This window comes from Fusarium redolens, assembly GCF_020744475.1.
Source record: "Fusarium redolens strain MPI-CAGE-AT-0023 chromosome Unknown BKA55scaffold_18, whole genome shotgun sequence".
Taxonomy (NCBI): Eukaryota; Fungi; Ascomycota; class Sordariomycetes; order Hypocreales; family Nectriaceae; genus Fusarium; species Fusarium redolens.
The window spans coordinates 998,823-1,018,016 of record NW_025763681.1 but is presented as its reverse complement, the minus strand read 5'-3'; the positions used below and the strand labels follow the sequence as shown (position 1 = coordinate 1,018,016).

The 19,194-nt window shown below is 46.9% G+C and overlaps 6 protein-coding genes across 6 annotated transcripts; 3 read left to right on the top strand and 3 right to left on the bottom strand.

Annotated features, from left to right (window-relative positions):
• Positions 1-1,947: 1,947 nt before the first annotated feature.
• Positions 1,948-3,414, bottom strand: BKA55DRAFT_598177 (uncharacterized protein; the record flags this gene model as incomplete). The annotated part of the gene is made up of 4 exons (XM_046196197.1): positions 1,948-2,538; positions 2,589-2,719; positions 2,784-3,068; positions 3,135-3,414. 4 exons carry the CDS (start codon positions 3,412-3,414, stop codon positions 1,948-1,950), a joined length of 1,287 nt encoding a protein of 428 aa, XP_046044359.1.
• A 2,496-nt stretch (positions 3,415-5,910) lies between these two features.
• Positions 5,911-7,174, bottom strand: BKA55DRAFT_598176 (uncharacterized protein; the record flags this gene model as incomplete). Its single annotated transcript, XM_046196196.1, has 5 exons — positions 5,911-6,229; positions 6,305-6,450; positions 6,506-6,751; positions 6,799-6,903; positions 7,040-7,174. The coding sequence occupies 5 exons, from the start codon at positions 7,172-7,174 to the stop codon at positions 5,911-5,913; spliced, it is 951 nt and encodes a 316-aa protein (XP_046044358.1).
• A 998-nt stretch (positions 7,175-8,172) lies between these two features.
• On the top strand, positions 8,173-9,784 carry BKA55DRAFT_145833 (uncharacterized protein). Its single transcript, XM_046184915.1, has 4 exons — positions 8,173-8,726; positions 8,835-8,985; positions 9,035-9,323; positions 9,370-9,784. The coding sequence occupies exons 1-4, from the start codon at positions 8,249-8,251 to the stop codon at positions 9,688-9,690; spliced, it is 1,239 nt and encodes a 412-aa protein (XP_046044357.1). The 5' UTR covers positions 8,173-8,248; the 3' UTR covers positions 9,691-9,784.
• Positions 9,785-11,646: 1,862 nt separating this feature from the next.
• Positions 11,647-13,208, top strand: BKA55DRAFT_679904 (uncharacterized protein). The gene is made up of 3 exons (XM_046198195.1): positions 11,647-12,024; positions 12,076-12,561; positions 12,610-13,208. The coding sequence occupies exons 1-3, from the start codon at positions 11,731-11,733 to the stop codon at positions 13,111-13,113; spliced, it is 1,284 nt and encodes a 427-aa protein (XP_046044356.1). The 5' UTR covers positions 11,647-11,730; the 3' UTR covers positions 13,114-13,208.
• A 2,332-nt stretch (positions 13,209-15,540) lies between these two features.
• Positions 15,541-16,225, top strand: BKA55DRAFT_580689 (uncharacterized protein). Its single transcript, XM_046193969.1, has one exon. The coding sequence runs from the start codon at positions 15,589-15,591 to the stop codon at positions 15,940-15,942; it is 354 nt and encodes a 117-aa protein (XP_046044355.1). The 5' UTR covers positions 15,541-15,588; the 3' UTR covers positions 15,943-16,225.
• Positions 16,226-16,268: 43 nt separating this feature from the next.
• BKA55DRAFT_522885 (uncharacterized protein) lies at positions 16,269-17,768 on the bottom strand (the record flags this gene model as incomplete). The annotated part of the gene is made up of 6 exons (XM_046188605.1): positions 16,269-16,429; positions 16,683-16,905; positions 17,023-17,043; positions 17,135-17,204; positions 17,655-17,689; positions 17,736-17,768. The coding sequence occupies 6 exons, from the start codon at positions 17,766-17,768 to the stop codon at positions 16,269-16,271; spliced, it is 543 nt and encodes a 180-aa protein (XP_046044354.1).
• Between the last annotated feature and the right edge of the window lie 1,426 nt (positions 17,769-19,194).

The following is a 19,194-nucleotide window of genomic DNA, read 5'->3' as shown; positions in this document are numbered from 1 at the left end:
GCCCCGCCGGTAAAGAAAATGAGCTGTGACTGCCATGACAGCATGCTGATTAGATGATGTTCATAGGCCGAACCCTAGGTGGATTTCGATGAGGGCATCGCAGAGCTCCTGCTTGATCTCATCCTTCTTAGACTTGTACTTGTCATCCAGCAAACGGCCCATCGGTTACTGGCTCCATGGTATCTGGTCAGATAGGTAAGGGTCGAGCTGCCAAGCAAGCTGCTGAAAGAGTGTATCGCTGAAGAAGGAGAAAGGAACATTGGTGTCAATCAGAAGTCCCAGGCTCAATTCTCGAATCCTCTTGACTCTGGCGCGTGGCACAGTGCTATACTACGTTGTCGCTTGGGCCGTTCAGATCCATCGGTTGACGGATGTGGATCAGCTGCTTGACCACTCTCAAAAGTCCCGCGGGACCTGCATTGGTCAATGATGCTCGAACTCGCAACGTCACACTAATATTCACATATTTGCGGAGATGGTCGGCTGCTGAACTTGTAGCAGCCGCGGCGAAGAACTCGGGCTGGCCCTTCGCGTCGCACAAATGACAGGCCCAACAAGGGCTCAGCGGACTGTCAATAGTATCAATCTCAGCAAAGCAAAGTCGATGGTGCTTGGTCCAGCTCTTCCGACCCTTCAAGATCCTCCTGGAGATGGACTCTTCCAAAACATATTGTTTGTTCCTCCACACTGCTCGCGGAAGGTCTGCAAAAGGTGGTCAGGTAATACTGCCTGTATCGTCAGCACGAATTTGACAGATTTGGCGTTGGGTAGAGAAAAGAAAAGACAGAGGGTGGAGGGGGAGAAAGCATGATGTCGTTGGATTCTATCAGATTGGGTGTCGATCAGTGGGGAACGCCGGGACGGTACGCGTTGAGGGTAAACAAACTAGCACTGACGTGATTTGATGCCGTTGGGGCGTTAAGAAACTAACGTTACCTAGGTACTTTCTCTCCAACTAATCTAACGCTTACTGGGGGTACTAGACTACTTGATGGGTTACTTTGATTGGCCGGGGTTACCGTAACTATATGATGTTCCGGGTAAGTCGTGAAAATGCGTATCAAATATCAAATGTTGTTTCAAATTGAAGAACTTTCATTTATTTGATTTATTTGATTTGGGTGCTAGGCTGGACACCAGAGCGCCTTGCAAAGACGGCTGGACCTAAACTTACGTACATTTGATTGCACCTTGCATGTGAGTCGTGCAATTTGGACAACAAAGTCGTGACTGACTCTGACAAATGGACTCTCCACAAGTAGAATTGGTATTAAACACGAGTACCGGCAATGCAGATACCTTAGTACCTAGCCTTCTAAGGCTCGGGCATCCTTTCCTCCTTAGAATCATGCCTGCGACTACGTAAGCGAACGGAAGGTCTACTTCTTCCTCTTCACTTTACGCTTCTGTACTGGCGGCTTGATTTACTCCTTCTTGTTGTTCAAAAGCTCATCGTTAGCCCATTAAGCCTTTGTTTTTGGGCTTCAGAAGTCCTTGCTAGCCTCTTCTTTTTCAGTTGTTTGCGCTCAGCCTTGACCTTGATGTTCAAAAGACCAGTCCAAAACAGCACAGAAGGAAGCTCAAGAACAGGAAACGGAAGGAAATAAGCAGAGAAAAACGAAAAAGAGTTGAAGAGAGGCACTTCGGGACCACCAAGGCAAAAAGGCTCAAGTGAGTGAGAACAGGAAAGGCATCGAGATTTCAAGACTGAATAGTGTATGGGATCAAACAAGTCAGGGAGAACAAAGAGCCTCCTCGAAAGGAGAATTTAGCAGGACGAAATAAGTTCATAGTAGAATTGCCTAAAAGCTTGGAGATTATGCCTGTCCTGCGATATGTGATAAAAGCCTTGATTCTCATCCCAGCATATTGAGTTGCAACTTCCAGATTCGTCGAGCCCCCTGACTGGAGCATACTCGGGACAGCCGTGGCTGGTGCATTGATTATTCAATCAATAACGGAACCACACAGCAGACAGTGAACATTCTCAGTCCAGGACTTGTCACCACCTATCACGCTTTCGCGCAAGTCGCGAATTTCCCATGCTGTGGGGCGGCCGTCTTTCATCTTGAGGGTGGCCTTGAAAAGTCCCTCGTATGGTTTAAGGCCTGCAGGCTTCTTTCTCGCCTTCTTATGGCCCTTCTTGGCAGATTGGTTTGCTAGTGCGGTGGCGATAGCTCCGAAAGGCGTTCGCCCACCCACAACACTTCCTACCTCACGATCGGTTTCGTGAGCAGCCTTCTTGCAGTGCAAGCCATCGTTCGTTTTGTCGGAACGGACATTGATTATTCGTCGAGTTTCTTTCTCCTCGGTACTAAGAGGCGATAGAGGATGGGTGGCTTTGGGCTTCTGCTCCTTGCCAGCCAACCACTGGCTTACATTGGCCTTATCCAGGCTCAGTCGCTCGTGAACTTGCATGAGAATCTTGTGGGTCATACATTCCTCATGCAGAGACTTCCCGCATTTCGAATTTGTGCATTCTAGCACGATTTTATCGGGGCTTGCAGGCTCTTGGCATTCGCAAATGAGTTCGACAGACTTCATGGATATTAGCCTTGTGATAAGGAAGGAGGCACAATGAGACACACCGAAAGTTGCAAGTTGCGGTAGTCGAACGCTTGGCGCCAATAAAGCTCCTCTGGGAGTTCCTTGGTATGGGACTCAATCCATTGATCGACGGTAGCGAGCCCTGTAACACTGACAACATTGATAATATCCACTAGAAAAGGAAAGATCGGTTAGTCGTATTGCGGTATGATGCTGGTCACCATTCTGGAGCATACTGTGGTTGGAAGCAATCAGTTCGTTGACGCCATGGTACGGCTGACGGCCTTGAACCTCCTTCTTGCCGTCAACGGTCTTCGCAGGGAGTTCGTCGGGCCAGTACATCCAGTAGACGCGTGCATAGACGTGATGCTCATCAGAAGCACGGATCTCAAGGATGCGCGCTACCCACTCATCTTTATTCTCGCAAATATCCTTGCCATTATCTTGAGCTTTTTGTTTTTCAATTGATAGCTCGTTGGCAACATACACGAAAACTCCGCTGTAGTATTTGTTTTCGTTGACTGCCAAGAGTTAGCCATAAGCTCCTACCAACTTGGGAGGATGTCGAGATTCCATCGGATGCTCACGGATAAAGCTATTGTAGCGCCTCATATTCCGCCACCGTTTTTCGGGTTCAACGGTGTATTTTAGGTCCATACTTTCGTACGTTTTGAAGCTGCCCTTTGGGTTGAAAGGAGAGATTTGAGACTGAGCCCGGTTGTTCTCATCTTGACCATCGTACTTCCGCTTCTTGTTTTTGTGACCTTTCTGGTGAGCGGGCGAATCACCAGTCTTGTAAGAGACAGTAAAAGGGAATTCAGCGCAGTTATCCTCCCCGACAGATAGTGATCTCTTGCGCTTGCTCATTGTGGTGTTTTGACGCGGTTCGCCCGTGTGTATGACCGCGTTGAGAATGGATAGAAGGATAGGTTTTGCGGAGAAAAAATAAGCTTCGTGGAGAAACGGCGGGGAAAGCAAGGGCGAAATATGAGAAATGGAACGAAACCAGATGCAAGTGATTTTGCGATGATGAGATTTGTCCTAGCTGAGCCTCATAGGTCCTTGAGTAATAATTTGAGGGCGCGCCTGTCGTCCCGTGCGCGATTTCACTTATGTTATCGAGTTTGTCATCAATGATTGGCCGAGAGTGAGCGGAAAGTGGAGTAGCTTCTGCAGAAGAGCAGAAATCGTCGAAATGTCATGAATACACTCTATTCATTTTTCATAGGCTCATAAAGCAGTATAGGGTACCAGATGGTCTGTTGGATAGACGGACTGGGCTTTTTTTATACTGAATGGGATCGAGTCACGATTGTAGATCAAATATATGTATGGTAATATGGCTGACCGTTGGACGTGCTTCTCTACTAATGTAATGGAAGACTTTTCTACAGCCTTCACGAGTTGTTTGAAGAAAGGGAAGCCGAATGCAGTTCTGCACGATGTCTTCTTATCTGATTGGTAGCTTATACCACAAATGCAACTGGGCTTGGTAGCACGATCGGAGTAACGACGCAGCCGCACAAGTCATGTTGGAGGGTGCCCTCATTTTCTTGATAATTGAATGTTTTGACTTTTGTACTGTTTTAGACAAGCTGTGTTGGTTATGACAGAAACCTTTGAGGGAAAGCTGGCTGTAGACCTGGAGCATTCTTCTTAATAAATAACCACTTGGTCTTGTTCTAAGTGTTGCGCTACATTTTCTTAGGTACATGTGTAACCGGTTACTCGCTATGTGCATAAATACCTGTTAAGATGCATAGACAGGCGGTATGTTATGGCATGTTGCATTGAGTGTAACAAGATCCCCGTTCTAAGTGGGGCGAAAGGGTAACAATGGTAATGTGAAAACTCTGTTATCAACGCCTTTCTCTAACACAAGTTCTTTTCTAAGTGCTTAAAAACTATTAACTAATAGTAGTTTGAATCAGAAATGAATTATTTCTCGTTTCAACCTCCAGTTTCGTGAAATAGAGCCAGACAACTCACAAATAATTCCCCCTCGTGGCGGCATCCAGTAAAGTTCAAGAACTGTTCTGCCTCTTTTCTTTGTTTTCTAAGAATTGCTAGCTTTAACTAACCACAAACCAGCAGCAGCTAGATAAAGTCCTAGATGAATCGGCAATAGCTTGCATAACAGCAGCACACACTTTCTGTGGACTTTGCAGCGGCGCCTTCAAGCCAGGTCGTGTTCATGAAGTAATGGCTCTCTGCTCATCAAAGGGTTTGATACTTGTTCAGAATATGCTTTCTGTCTCCTCTGATTGGCTCACTTTCGCTTGATGTGATATTGGAATGGGACTTGGTTCTTTCCGAAGCTTCGATTCCAGCAAGACCTAATCTGATCCCAGCTTCGTGGGGCAATCACCATGTAGGCGATGCTTTGACGCCAGTTTAGACTGGGTCCGTTGAGATGGAACCCTGTAGATCAAGATGATGGGAAAGCGCAGTATAGAATCATTTGAGGTCAGGTCTACCACTGTTGGTAACGACTTAATCAAAGATTTATGGTGTACGTGACGTGGCCTTGTGGGCCGTGGCGTAGATATGTCTGACATCTGCGTTTCACTTGATTGCAGAGGGACAATATACTGACCCCAAGTTCTCTACAGGCCATCCCTACTTTAGCTTGGAGGACGTTACATAGAGCTAGCCTAATCTTGATTCATCCTAAGACTCACCATGTTATATCATTGACTTACAGATGAGCTGATACATACTGTTAGTTACTAGGAATTCTGGCAGTACTGGCTAATATATTGGCTGTACTCCGTATATTCCTACTTCTTTCAGTACCTAAATATGTAACTGTTCGTCGGCATATAGCTAGGGCAAACCGGCATCCATAGTCGCATATATAGACTGCAACGTGCACGATAAAACCAAACATAACACATAAGTAAATGTCTAAGTATCGCGTTACTCCCATGTTGAAGTGAATATCCCTCAATACCATGCTTCATAGAGATGAGACCTGCCTACCCTTTGTGATGTCTACATACTGAATACTAGCAGTGGAGCCGGTATCAAATGTATACAATATGACTTTCATTTGCTTATCTACTGCATTCATTTGCTGTATGCTTTATGTATGTTCACCCGGAAATGTTTTTTTCTTTTAATTGAAATATATATAGAGCTTCTTGGCATATTCTAAGTGACTCAGGCTAGGAAAAATATAATGCCAACCTTTAAAGAAGCCGTGCTTGTTCTGCCAGACTCAGGAAATGTCTTTGTGGTTATATTAATAATTCTCTCCCTGTGGGGTTCTGACATAAGAAATTGTATTTGAAGCAGATGATGGGTTAGGCTTTGTCAGAGACTGAGGTTGCTCGTTGCTCTGAACACGACACCTGGGTTAGACTACACAAGAGCTTCCTGGCTCGATGTGACATGATCACCCACAGGCGCATGCCCTGGGGCCTGAAGATCATAACCAAGGCTGTCTGTTGATTGGGGATGATGACCGCTGCTTCTGGACCCGACATGTCCGTCGCCAACTGTCTTGCCATGTTTGAGTTTCCGCAAGAGCTGTTTCAACAGGGGGATGCATGTAATTGTAATGCCGACGCATTGCATAATCTGAACCAGAACTACTGAAATCCAGATGTCAAATAGAGGGTTTTCTGAGTTCATCGCGCGCTTGTAATAGTAAATATGGCATGTAGCAGGGAGTAAAGACCTATTCTCCGTTAGCATGTCCTCCTGCACATATCTGTTTGCTTCGCATTAATGCAGGGCTCAACTACACACGTACAGGATGCGACAGAGGAAGAGGCCGATGATTTCAAGTTTAGGGCGCAAAGCCATCTGTAGACGCATGAAGATCCTTAGAAATACTCCAGTGACGAGTAAATCAGTGGCAATATGCAAAGCATCAGCGCCAATCCTCAGGGCAATAACCTATGAAACAAAATCAGACAAAACTACCACATATTGATTCAACTAGGATGCATACAGTATTTCTGTCGCACTGGCCGTCAATATAATCCCAGAATCTTGGCAGTGGACAACTGAAGCTCCTCCCTAGGATGGAGAATACCGCCCAAATGAGAGTCAAGATGATGCTGATCATCACGCATGTTCGAGTCTCGCGGGACCTATCTTCCAAAGAACGTATCATGGCAATGGCTGAGAGCTTCGAGGCGGACAACGAGGCGATGAAAAGAATATCAGACGCGTATTGAGCCTTTGAGAGAGTCGCCTGTGAGCTGAAATGGAAGGAGTCGATGCGTGAAGAAGGTTACTTACCTGCAGGGCGTGAGACGCCTCCGAAGGCGTAACATCGTAGGGTTTACCTAGTCCATTGGCCGCTTCAAATAGTGACACTACAATCGATTGTGGGATCATTAGAACCTGTGGCCAGTAGTTCAGTGGGTGCATTCGTGACAGGACGATGGGGAGCCACCGTGAGTAAGGCATAGGGCACAGAAACTACCGTGGATATAATTAAAAGGAGGTCATCAAGCGTATAGAGATTCGACCATTTTACTCCTGCATCTGACATGACGCGCCCAGTGGAACGAATTAGCACGGAGAAGATGGAAATCATCATCAAAGCCAACGAGACAGTTTGTATAAGCCGTGATTTGTCCGTCGGTGTCTCATACGCGTGTGCCAAGTTCATTGCAGTTGTGTAGAATGGATTTGAGAAGATACTGTTTTGTAAGCCCAAGACCAAGTGCGTTGTTAAGACTCGCATATAGCGCTGTGGTTCTTATTCGAGAGTCTCGGGTCTAGAATGGCGTAAAGACGTTGAATGTGTAGGGGAATGTTCAACAGCGGGAAGAAGAATGCAGTGAATAGACTTTTATCTTACTGTTGATCCGCAAGGTGGCCCTTGAAACCTCTGGTACAATTCTTAAATGGTGCCTTACCTGTCCCCGGGAAGAATAGCAGACTACCCATTGCTAGGTTTCTGCGGTGCAACCCCAGCGGCCAACAGGAGATGTCGACTCGAGTTTCGGCTGGAAGCACCCCTTATTGGACAGTTTGAATGTCTTGAAGTTGCCCTGGTGTGACGGCTGGTTGCATCTATTACAAGAACCCGCCCCTTGACCAAAATGCTTCTCATCGACTGGGACTGAGGAGCTATAGCGAGGAGCCATCTAGGAAATCCTTGTGCGATAGATGTATCCGATTGGCTCTTGGCTCAGACGATCAAACAGTCGTATGATTTAGCCCATCAGACTACGTAGGCACTGGAAGGAGTAACCACAGAAGAAAGATTTTATTACAGAGACGTTTGCATTATGGGAGAGGTCTGATGTGCCACCACCTAGTGGCCGGCTCGCTAAGTCGTGAACTCCTTTGAAGTCGCTTCAACCCTTTGATGGCTGTGTTGATCTAGTGTTGATGTGATGTCGGAGAGTGGAAACACAGCCCCCCCGGGTCGACCGTCATATCTTGACCATCTCCGACAAGGTGACCCTTGCAAAATGGTTAGATTGAGCGCTTCTACCAACATTTAGCGGCTGACAGTAGGGTCTTTGATTGGCGACTTCCACATTGACTTTCTGATGCGGATTGCCGTTGTCGACAGGGATTTGATTGGTGACTTCCAGATTGACTTCCTAATTTGAAGCATGGCTCCTGGCAGCAGGTGGGGTATCGATTTGGCTTCTCAACTTGGAAATGAGGCATTTTTCTTCCACGCCCCCTGCTTAGACAACCACCTCAAACATCCACGCAATGCTATAACATGAGCGGCTCATCAATCCACCGGGGCTGCGGGAACCCATCCGTGGGATCCTTTAGTAAGTTTGATCCCAAGCTGGCCCCTGGCCATGACCGTGCCCGTCAACGCACCCATGAAGCTACCTGGGTCAAACTTGCCGAGGCTGTGCCAAAGGACGAGGAGGACTGGCGCTTAGCGAGACATAAGCATGCCTTCAGCACCCCGGCGGATATGGTGAAGACATTAGAAGATCTCCTTGATGGTGAAAAGAAGTCTCAGCTTTACAAGACTGTCTACCTAGCAAGTCGTTACGTGATCCTTCGCGGCGGTTCCTCCCATAGGGAAGCGGTATACACTGAACTTCGAAAGTGCCTGGGCAATGAAGAACTTAAGGAGGAGATGTTAGACATATACATGAAGGCAGTGGTGATGTTCGTCAAAGTCCTCGATGACTTATTTTTGATGGGCCTCTTTCACCGCGCTTTCGAACTTGTCCTTTACAGTAAGTTCTGTCCTTTATTGCTTTCATGTCAGATACGAGAAGGAAGTCGGGGGAAGAAAAAAAAGCAAACACTTCTTATTATTCTCTTCCTAACAATGCATGCCTTAGTGCCGATACAAATATCACACCTGCGTCTTTACGGACCCAACCAAGAAAGATTTGTTACTTACCTCTCGATCCAGAAGCCTCCTGTCGAGATTCAAGGATCCCTGCTACTTTCCATTCCCTTCCTGGTCCGCCGTTTGTTCCCAGAACTCAGGTAGGATCTACATAGCATGTTTATTTCGACGACTAACAATTCTCCACAGCCTTACCAGTATCCAGAATGCTTTTGGCACCACGATCCATAGTCCGGCTGAATATCGCATCTTCGAGAGGGCATTGCAAGGCCTAAACATGCTTCCTCGCCTTCCATCGCGGCCCATTGAAGTCTTGAACATACCCCAGAGTCTGCTATCGGACATACCAGAACTGGCGACAAAACTTCGTGGGTATAACCCCATGCTACCACTGTATGTTCCACCGAGCACCCAGATGCATTGCTGCCAATGGCCAGACGACAAAGATCGTCTAACAGGTGTATTGTGGGAAATCTTGGTAAGATTTATTCGTCTTTGCCTCTGATAATCTACTCACCCATCAGACCAGCCAAAACCTTCTTAACAAAGGGGACCATCGCCTCAGTAAACGATATGCAGTACATCACGACGAAGGACGTCTCCCCACTCCGGATAACCACGTCCAGGTTCTTATACCTATAATTGACTCAACTGTCGCTGAATCCCAGGTTTCGCTGGATCCCGCTGTGCATGATAGAAAATGGAGACATCGATGGGAAGCTGGGCAATGGATCCTCATGCAGCCGGGCACATCTTTACTACCGGAACAACCGGTCGAATACTTAGCCTTGTTGTTCCTGATATCAAGTACCGACCCTGTTCACAGAACGGTAGTCGGGCCATGATTGAGGTCAATGCTACCCAGGAAAGTTAGTTCACAATGTCTTAGCAGAGTAAACCCTTCCCTAAAGTTTTGTCTTTCGAAGCGAACAAGTGATCTGTCGATGTTATCGTCTTGGTGCGTTCCTTCTATATACTCTCTGTACAGAGACCGACCCTGCTTCATACCTTCATGACCGTATACGCGTTACTGCTACTTTCGGCTCGATTGTTTGAGATGTAGCGCCGGAGGACTTGGAGGATTCGATACACAAAACGTCGTTTGTGACCTGTTGTGCCTGAAGGCGAGACGGAAGCTACAGCTGGTAACAATCTTGGAAACGCACCGCGAACCCCTAAAGACCACAAGGAGTACGTGGACGTCGGACGGTAGGCGATTGAGAAACAAGACAAGGACCGCTAACCTCCGAGACTGAGTTGGTCGACAGGAATAGCTATTGCTACTACTGCGTACCGAGACCTGCATGCTTCTGCTTTACGACAGTGGCAGTGAAGAAAACCGTTGATGACTCCATTCCCAAGTCCTGGAGAGAAGCACGCAAGTGTTACAACTACAAGATGTGGTGAGGCATGTTTCAGATCATGCCTTGTTGGTAATTTTCGCCATTCTTCAACAGTGTGATATCACAACTGTATTCCTGAGCTCCAAAAATGGCAAAGAAATCTACGCTGTTCATCCCTACGGTTTTGAGGATGGAATGAAGAGAGTTTGTATGTTGCAGTGAGCTCTGTATCGACTCGCAGCATCATTAGTGTGGCGGGTCAAGAAGATGGGAGATACGGAGGACTTTCTGGGTCCTCGGACTGTGCGGGATTGTGAGAACAGAAGGATCTACATTTATCAAGAACGGTATACAGAAAAGATCCCACACAATTTAACAGACGGCAAGGCTAATCCGATCAACAACCCATGGTCATCATAAGTGGATATACCGGAAAACTTGAACATAAGAACCAGTGATGAAGCTAAATAATTGACTTGAACAAACTGCAAGCCTGAACTACCTGCCAATGAACATACGACCTGACATTTCGTCTATGGTCTAAAAGCTCTTTGAAGCAAACAGCATTTCGGTGGAGGAACACGCTACGATAGGGTAATGATGTATTTGTTCTGTTATCTTTCAAGAATTAAGAATCATGCTTTAGATTAGAAAATGTTGAAGCGCGCTATGATGCCGCAGATGATGCCGCTGCTGTCGTATACTGACTCACGGGATGTAAGAGAAACAGTTCTCAGCAAGTACAACGAGGCACTCGTCACATGTATATACACTGTAAATGCATACGAAATTCAGCGTACGGAAATATAATACTTCAACCTTCAACACGTGAGAACGAACTATATGATTGCTGACAGATTGACAAAGGCGTTGACATCTCACAATCATGCAGGATTCGCTCGCCAGCTGTATGTAAGAGTTTGAGTGGAAAGAGAGTTGTAGTGTAGATCAATGAGGGGATTGAAACAGACTGGCAGATAATGACAGTGAGAGAGACTGGGAATAAGAACCAGTGGACCGATTGGGGCTTATCGTGAATAAGAAGTGGAGGGAAAATAGTAAGCGGAATTGATAATAGCTGTACTTATATCTGAAGAGAACCTCGTTAGGTCAGGCAGGGCAGGCTGAGGGTAGCTCTAGTTATCACGCCCACTTCTTCATCAGACACAGCTCTCTCATCTCAGAACAAGGCAGTGCAACAAAGCCCCAAACAATTTACTTTGCCTCACCCACAGTAATAGCTCAGCGTGCCACTGCTAGTCACAGGGATGCAGCATCTGTGAATTTGTGTAACTGGGCAGACTGACTCACGATTAGTCTGGCAACACTTATTCGTTAGGCGCCTCGCGGGGCTTGCTCCAGCGCAATGTAGGTACCCACATTGCACAGCCCACCAGTTCTCAAGGCATCCTCGAGGCCAACTAATCCACAAGATATAATATTCTCAATCTGACCATCCTTTTACATCTCTCTACCTCCTCATCACCTTTCAGCACCATCGCGTGTCGAACATCAGTATTCCTATCCGCAAACCTATTCATCATGGATCTCGTCATTTATTACAATGACAGCATTGACTCAGACAACTTGGCCGCGGCTAGTGCCTTATTCAACGCCACATACCAGAGATCAAATACCCGCGTTCTTTGGATTCTAGAGCCTCGCCAGGTCCGCTTCGGACTATCTATGGCAAAGGCTGACATGGACAGGTGCAAAGATTTAATATCTCAGTACTTTCCATCCCAGAAAGACCTTTCCAAATGCCTTTTGAACGGATCTCTCAAGAAGGAAGACATTGATGTTATTCCAGATCTGACGCTCGGCGACCGTGAGATTGTAAGCTTTCCTCTCAAAGCTGGAAACCACCAGCGCTGACCATGAAATTAGCTTGAGAAGGCAGTAAAGGCCAAGTACGGCCCAGTCGAAGATGCTGTATTGCATGCACGTCTAAGTGCACTCGACCTGGCATCCTGTCTTGCCGAGTGGTCCAACAATGGCCAGAATGAAGTTCTCGTGGACTATGAGTCTTTGTCAGACGTCGAAAACCCAGTGAATCTTCACATGCATCACCATGAAGAACTTCCCAGCCGGAGCGCACAAGAAGTAAGGGCATACAACAGCATCCTGGGAGAAGTGGGTGATTCCGACAGTCGAGCCGTTAAGATGCGGGACTGGTATGACATGTGTATCAGGCGACTTGAGCACAACACATGCACCTCAAATACAACTGTGGAACCACTTGTTCTGGGCAATCTCGTAAGTCAGATTCAGAATGCAAAAAGCGTTCGATTCTTCGGGGGTTCCTCGTTGAGGATCCTACGCCAGTTTCTCGATAGAGGTGTAGGCAATAGGGTGAGGTGCCACTTACAGGTGGTAAGTTTGGTTTCACAATACTTGTTGACAGAAGACTAACGTTATTAGGGTACCTGCGACATATCAGCGAATCGTTTCTCTGATCAATTCAATATCGCCCTCAACCAACAAGCAGCCAAGATCGTTCTCAGCCGACATGCAGAGTTCGCAGAATTCACCGTCGTACCTTCGCATACAGTGCAAAGCATAGAATACTCAGCCCTGGGCCTGAAGCATGCGGGAGGTCAGTGTATGGAGAAGCGGATTCTTGGTTTCAACTGCCACCAAGAACCAGTCAAGATTGTCACAAACCAGGTATCGATAGAAGGACAATATTCGGACAAATTCTTCCCTATGCCAGACTTGACATCATTCTTATGTGCCCTTGTTCCGGGGAACATGGGCGCGAGGCAGGGTCATATCAAGATCGACGAACAAGAGAGTGGTACACTTCTGTTCGTGCCATCCCACGAGGGAATTCCTATGTTTGACCTGGACGGAGTCAGGCAGTTAGACATGTCCCATGTCAAGGATATTTTTCATTCATTAACAAAGGGCGAAGTATTGCTATGATGGAAACGAGCTTTGACACCCAGCAGAGTATTAGAGGGCAGGTCATACCTTTGATAGCTCCGTTTGCATATGAGCACAATCCTCAGTTAATGGAGAGAAGAACCTAACTTATATCCGTTTCAGAGCATACAGAGTGTCTAAAGTGACTATAAAGACCAAGTTCATGCTTTACTACATACCAGGTGCGACTCATTTTACTGCTGAGGAACACAGAGAACTACTTCAAGCTCTATTTCTTAGTAAGGCATAGAAATCATAGACACAGTCTCTTGGCAAAAATGCGGCCCACGTTCACTCTAGATGCTCGGCCCCGATTCAAGAAGATATCGACAGTAGCACTGATAGCGCTATTCTAGTTTCATGGCCCATAGAGCGGGTCATGAAATAAGCGTAAACCGCCGTTATATATGATTTAAAATCGATTTGCCAACTGAGAAACTCCTCGGATCTTGTCACTATGACAGTATTTGCTTTTAATATTTCTCTGGCAAATTATCAGCCCTTAAAGTCCAACTTTCATTGGTAGTGAGCCTTACTGGAGATGCCCCCCTGTCCAAGGGTTTTCAACGATCCGGCAATAGCCTAACCCGTTGAACCTGCCCTTGAAAAGTTTATTGCTTCTGCGGTACTGATTCTCAAACGACTCTCAAGATATATGTCTGCCGATTATTGGCACTCGGCACAATGTCTCTTCTGGAGCTTCGCCAAGGAAACAGCTCGTGGCAAGGCGACAGCAGCTCTACGAGGATAATGCCGAACCCGTGCAAAAGTTTCCGCTTCCGCAATAACGTCATTTATACATACCCTTCTATCAACGTACATAGGCAATCCTAGACAGCCAAGTCAGGAAAGAAACCGCTCCTTTCCAAGACAATAGCTCCCTGTCACCAGCTACCCTAGAGACAAGCACCTTAGAATTTATCACCTCACAATTTATCACCTCACAATTTATCACCCTGAATTTATCACCCTGAATTTTTCACCTCGGGATTTATCACCTCGGAATTTATTGCCCTCAATTTTCTTATACCCAAAGTTATCACCCCGGAATTTATCACCCAACGGTTTATCACCTGACAATTTATCACCTCACAATTTGTCACCTCACAATTTATCACCTCGCAATTTTCCTACCCCAAAAGCTTTTCAATGATAATAAGATTTAACTATTATTTTCTCTGTAATACTGATGCAATCCTCACAGAATTTTGACCTTCTATTACCTATGCTCGGTGAACCCTAATGACGCCGCATTTTTGGCAAATGTTGCCAGAGGGGAAGCTGGAACTCTTCTATGCTTGCTTGTTGTGATGTAATATACAGACATGCCTTTCCAAGCATCTAGGCGGATAGCTAGCCTGGCCATATCATGACGCAAGCGGAGGTTTTTGTTGATTCCCTGCCGTATATGTGCTATAGTGAAGCTAAGGCACCCTCCTCGAGGCCTGTTCTTTGTGAAGTGAGTGATGATGTTGTCATCAGGATGAATACATGAGACGAGCAAGCCGAACCCGATGGCTACTACGGTGTCGGACTAACAGAGGTCCAACAACCTGTAGCACCACTGTTTTATGGCCCTTCTACTATATTCAACAGGTAGATCAAAATGCCGACAGCAATCAACAGGTGGCAAGGCATAGGTATAGCTGCTTCTTGGACATGTGAATGGATAAAGATATATATGATGAGAAAGACGGGGAATATGAGCATTGGCAACACTGACTTGCGTCGTTACTAGTCCTCAAGGCCACAAGTTGCTAGCTGTGCGTCCTAGAAATTTAGAGGTGTTGTCGACGCATTTTAGACTTTGCGGGGGGCTGATGGTTTTGTAAAGTTGGTAATACAGACAACTCCTACCAACAAAATCACCGCAAGGGACGCAGGGGGGGTGAAAGATGACAAGGCCGGGGTCTGAAAGAACGTAGGCGGGCGCTTAGTATGAGCCGATCTCTGATGAGTGATCGACCTGGACCTGCACCTCTGTGTTCCCGTTTCAGTCGCTGCTAGCGGGGAGTCGTCATCTGCAGCAGCCAGGTTCCGCGATAGCCCGTGTCCGGAACTAAATCCAAGCGAAATGATTGGGATGAAATCAGATTTAACGCCGCATCCAGAGGCCAATGGCAAGGAAACAGGGGTTAATAGAAGTGAGGGATAAATGCGTGTAGCGTGGTCTGAGATCCAACAGGGCTCTATTTATTGAGCAATTGAGCAGTTCTTACCTTGTGTCCTCCGTAAAGGGGGCACACTAACAAAAACTTTGGCGTTTCAGGTGTATATTTAGATACCTAGCCTCGGCAGTAGTACCGCTGGAACTAGCGGCTGTGTGGCTTTGATTGCCAGCCCGGGCGCTTAACGCGCAGCACGAGCAGTACTTATATCTAGAGAAGTCGGAAGGCGTATGTTTTCGTGTTTCTTACATCCCATTCTCATCATCCTCCGTAATTTGTGTCGAATATTTTCTTTCATCAATACACGATGGCGACAGTCACATTCGATGCTAGATTTGTGTTGGTTTTATTGTTCGACAATCATCATATTAGCAGGCCGTACAGGCGCTATTCGTCACATGCACCGATACTCGAATGTTCGAGAACACCGAAGTCTTCAAGCTATACCCCGAAGCCATACCATTCTCGAGCTAGGCAGTCATCTGTACAGCGCGGCCTTGCAATATTTCCTCCACGGCACTCCAGGACTCGTGATCCATACACGAAGGCAACTCGAAGTGGTCGACATGGTCAGAAACTAGGGGCTTCTCCAGTACGGCGAGGGCAAAGCCAGCGGACAAAGAAGCTGAATGGGAGGAGTTGCGGTCAGATCACGATATGAGTCTGAGCTGGATAACCACCGCCCCCAGGAGGAAAATCAAGAAAAGGGGATATAGGGCTTTCAATAGTGGCGTTGCGTTAACTACAGCATATTGTCAAGGGCTGTACCGTTGTGCTTGGGATGCACTGTTACATTTGAAGTGAAGTGGCAGCCAATAGGAAGTAATTCCATTGCAGCTTGGCGATCTGCTGAAAGACGTCCATTGGGAAAGGGATCCATCATTTTATAGAGCAGGCTTCTTCATTGAAGAGTTCACAGTGAAATAGACAATTCTATTCAGAAACATGACTTAGTCAGCCTCAGGACACCAAGGCTGGCACCAAACCTTATTTGCTGGGGTCCATAATATCAGAAGGAGTGGCATAGAAGGCCAAGGCGATGATAATGTAAAGACCCATAAGCATAGCACCCTCGAGATAGTTGGACTTGCCATCCTGAATGGTGTATGTGATGACGAGGACAGATGCTGCGAAGGCGACAGTTTGGACTGTAAGTTAGTTGTCAGAACAGACGGTTGGAGCTGTCAAACTTACATGTCTCTCTCCAAGTGAAGAGTCATCTCAGCATTAATGATCCAGCCAACAATGACAAGAGAAGGAGCAACCAGGAGGGCAATCTGGATCGAAGAGCCAACTGCAACACTCATGGCGAGGTCCATCTTGTCACGGAGCGCAACAGCAACGGCGGTGACGTGCTCTGCGGCACTGCCAACCCTAGGGATCAAGATCAGACCAATGAACCTCGGCTGATTCCCGAAGTCGTGGCAAGGCCATTGATGCCATCAACAAGATACTCGGCGCAGAGAGTAACGAGGACGGTGGTGACGACCAAGACAGCGATAGCGGTGATGGGTCCCAGAGTGGGCTCCTCACACTCACCCTCCTCGTCATCCTCGTTCTGGTTCTCGGTGTCGGAAAGGTTGCTGTGCGTTCGGAGACGATTGAATTTTGGAAGCATGGTCCACTTGCACTTTATTGAAGTTAGCTTTGTGGACAAAGCTCTGTGGAAGGTTGTTGGAGCCCATTGAAATAGGGAAGGTAGAAAGTGCGCTTCATCATCGATGCTGTCCAAGAAACTCACCTTTACTCGCATGGCCGACCACTATAAGACCCTCAAACAGCTATGACATCTATATTTGACCGGCCTTCGAAACGAGCTGTTTTGCATCCCGGATCTGCTTCTCCATCCATACGACGACTTTCGCAGCAAGAGACAAGACGTCGCAAGTGCCAGACAGCGCACCACTGCAACCATGGATGGTCCTGTACAGTCTGCGTTCATCTATTATCTGTTGACACCCAACTAGCCTAGCTGTTGAACGAAGGTTTCCACGACTTACTAATGGGTTTCAACTACTAGCAGTAGGCAACTCGAGCAGGCCGGTGGAGGTTACTCTTTTTCGCCAGGCACGATATTGGTCGAATGGCCATCGTATGGGCTTTGGTGACGGGCGATAAGACCCCGCAATTCGCCTGCTATGGCCATTTAAGGACAGCAATATTGCTTCCGGTAGGCATAGTTAATCAATCTGTTCGTGGACATCGCTGACATTTCAGGGCACCAGAAGACGAAGTGCCATCATATCTGAACCCTCAACCCTGATGCAATTTCCTCCAAGGCCCATGGATCACATTGCTGCAAATGTGTTGGCATCGTGATCGGATTGTCAGATGTCTGCTACCGGGTTAGTTTCTCATTCATGTTCAACTCACGCATCACCAACGTAGCTATCAAAACGGAGCTCTATCTGTTGCGAGTTTGCAACCTCGCTTCACTATCTTGCGCAATCTCACTATTTCCAGCACGTCGTCAACCTCGCGAGGCATGATTCTTCGTGGCGACGAAAGTACGACATGCTCGCCGTGCGCATGCGCGAAGGGGGTATGCCAGTCTGGAGCGTGGCAAGGGTATACAACGCTGGTCACCCTGCGATAGTGGTCCGAAACCTGGAGAAGACTGAGATCTCCATTTATGCTCCCAACTAACGAGTTAGTCCAAGAATTGAAGCATAATTCAGTAAGAGTGGGACAAGGACGATGCCGCACAGGGAGCTTAGCGTCAAGGAGCCATACATGGGCACTTTCGTTCGTTCGTTCATTCGTTCGTTCCGTTTAAAACGTTTATGCATGTTAAATCGTTTAACCGTTTAAGGGTATCCTAAAACCGTTTGAACGGTTAAACGATTTTTCAGCCCTGGCACTCGAAAAATCTTTCAAAATGTCAAGCTTCGGAGACCTTCGCTTAGGTCAAGGGCAAGGATCACGACCATTGTGAATAGGTTCACGGTCAGCGTGAACGCTACACCATACCTAGCGTCAGGTAACAGCCTGCTATCAAAGAAGCTGGAGGTTAGGACTATTAACGCGAGTGTTAGGGATGATTTCACTAGCTTCATCAACGTTGATGCAACAGATATCCCTCCGGATTGTACGCCTCTGGAGTGGTGGTGTCTACCACAGCAGAGAAAGTAGTATCCGAAACTTAGCCGCATGGCTATTTGCATTCTTTCTATCCCAGCAGAGTCATCGGAGCCGGAGAGGACGTTTTCTGGGGCAAGAAGAACATGTTCATGGGATAGATTACGAATCACATGCAAAACTATCGAGATGATTGAATGTACGGGCAATTGGTTGCGTCAAGGACTCATACAGCCTCTGCATGAGAACGGGATGGGTTTAATCGGAATCCCACGGCCGGAGGGTGACTCTCGGGACGTTGACAATGATATAGTGGGCATTATTTCGACTGGTATTAGGGCAGGCGCGGTGGATATTTCTCACCGTCATATAAATCGTTCATTCGTTCGTTTAAATCGTTTATTCGTTCGTTTAACCGTTTGCAATATTTTTGAACCGTTCAAACGTTTGAGGAAATATTCGACCGTTTAAACGGTTTGCCCATGTATGCAAGGAGCTGATCGAGGTATTGATATGTACAGTACGAATCAGGCCAAAGTCTTGCTCCCGACGCTCCTTTAGAGGCGGCTTCCTGTTCTATGACCGTACTATCATCATCTCTGCACCTTTCATTCTCAATTGTAATGCCCTACCGCCTAGACAATCACATCTTGACCGTGGACGCGGATGTCATCCACAAGGTCGACGCTGGCAATCCTCGAGAATATCACGAGCCGCCAAATCCCAGAGAATTGAACTTCAATGTCTGTGGTTATATAATTTCACTTGAAGAAGAGTACGACGAACACGAGTTAGATATCCTGGACTGGCCCCCGGAGAAACTCAACGTCTACGC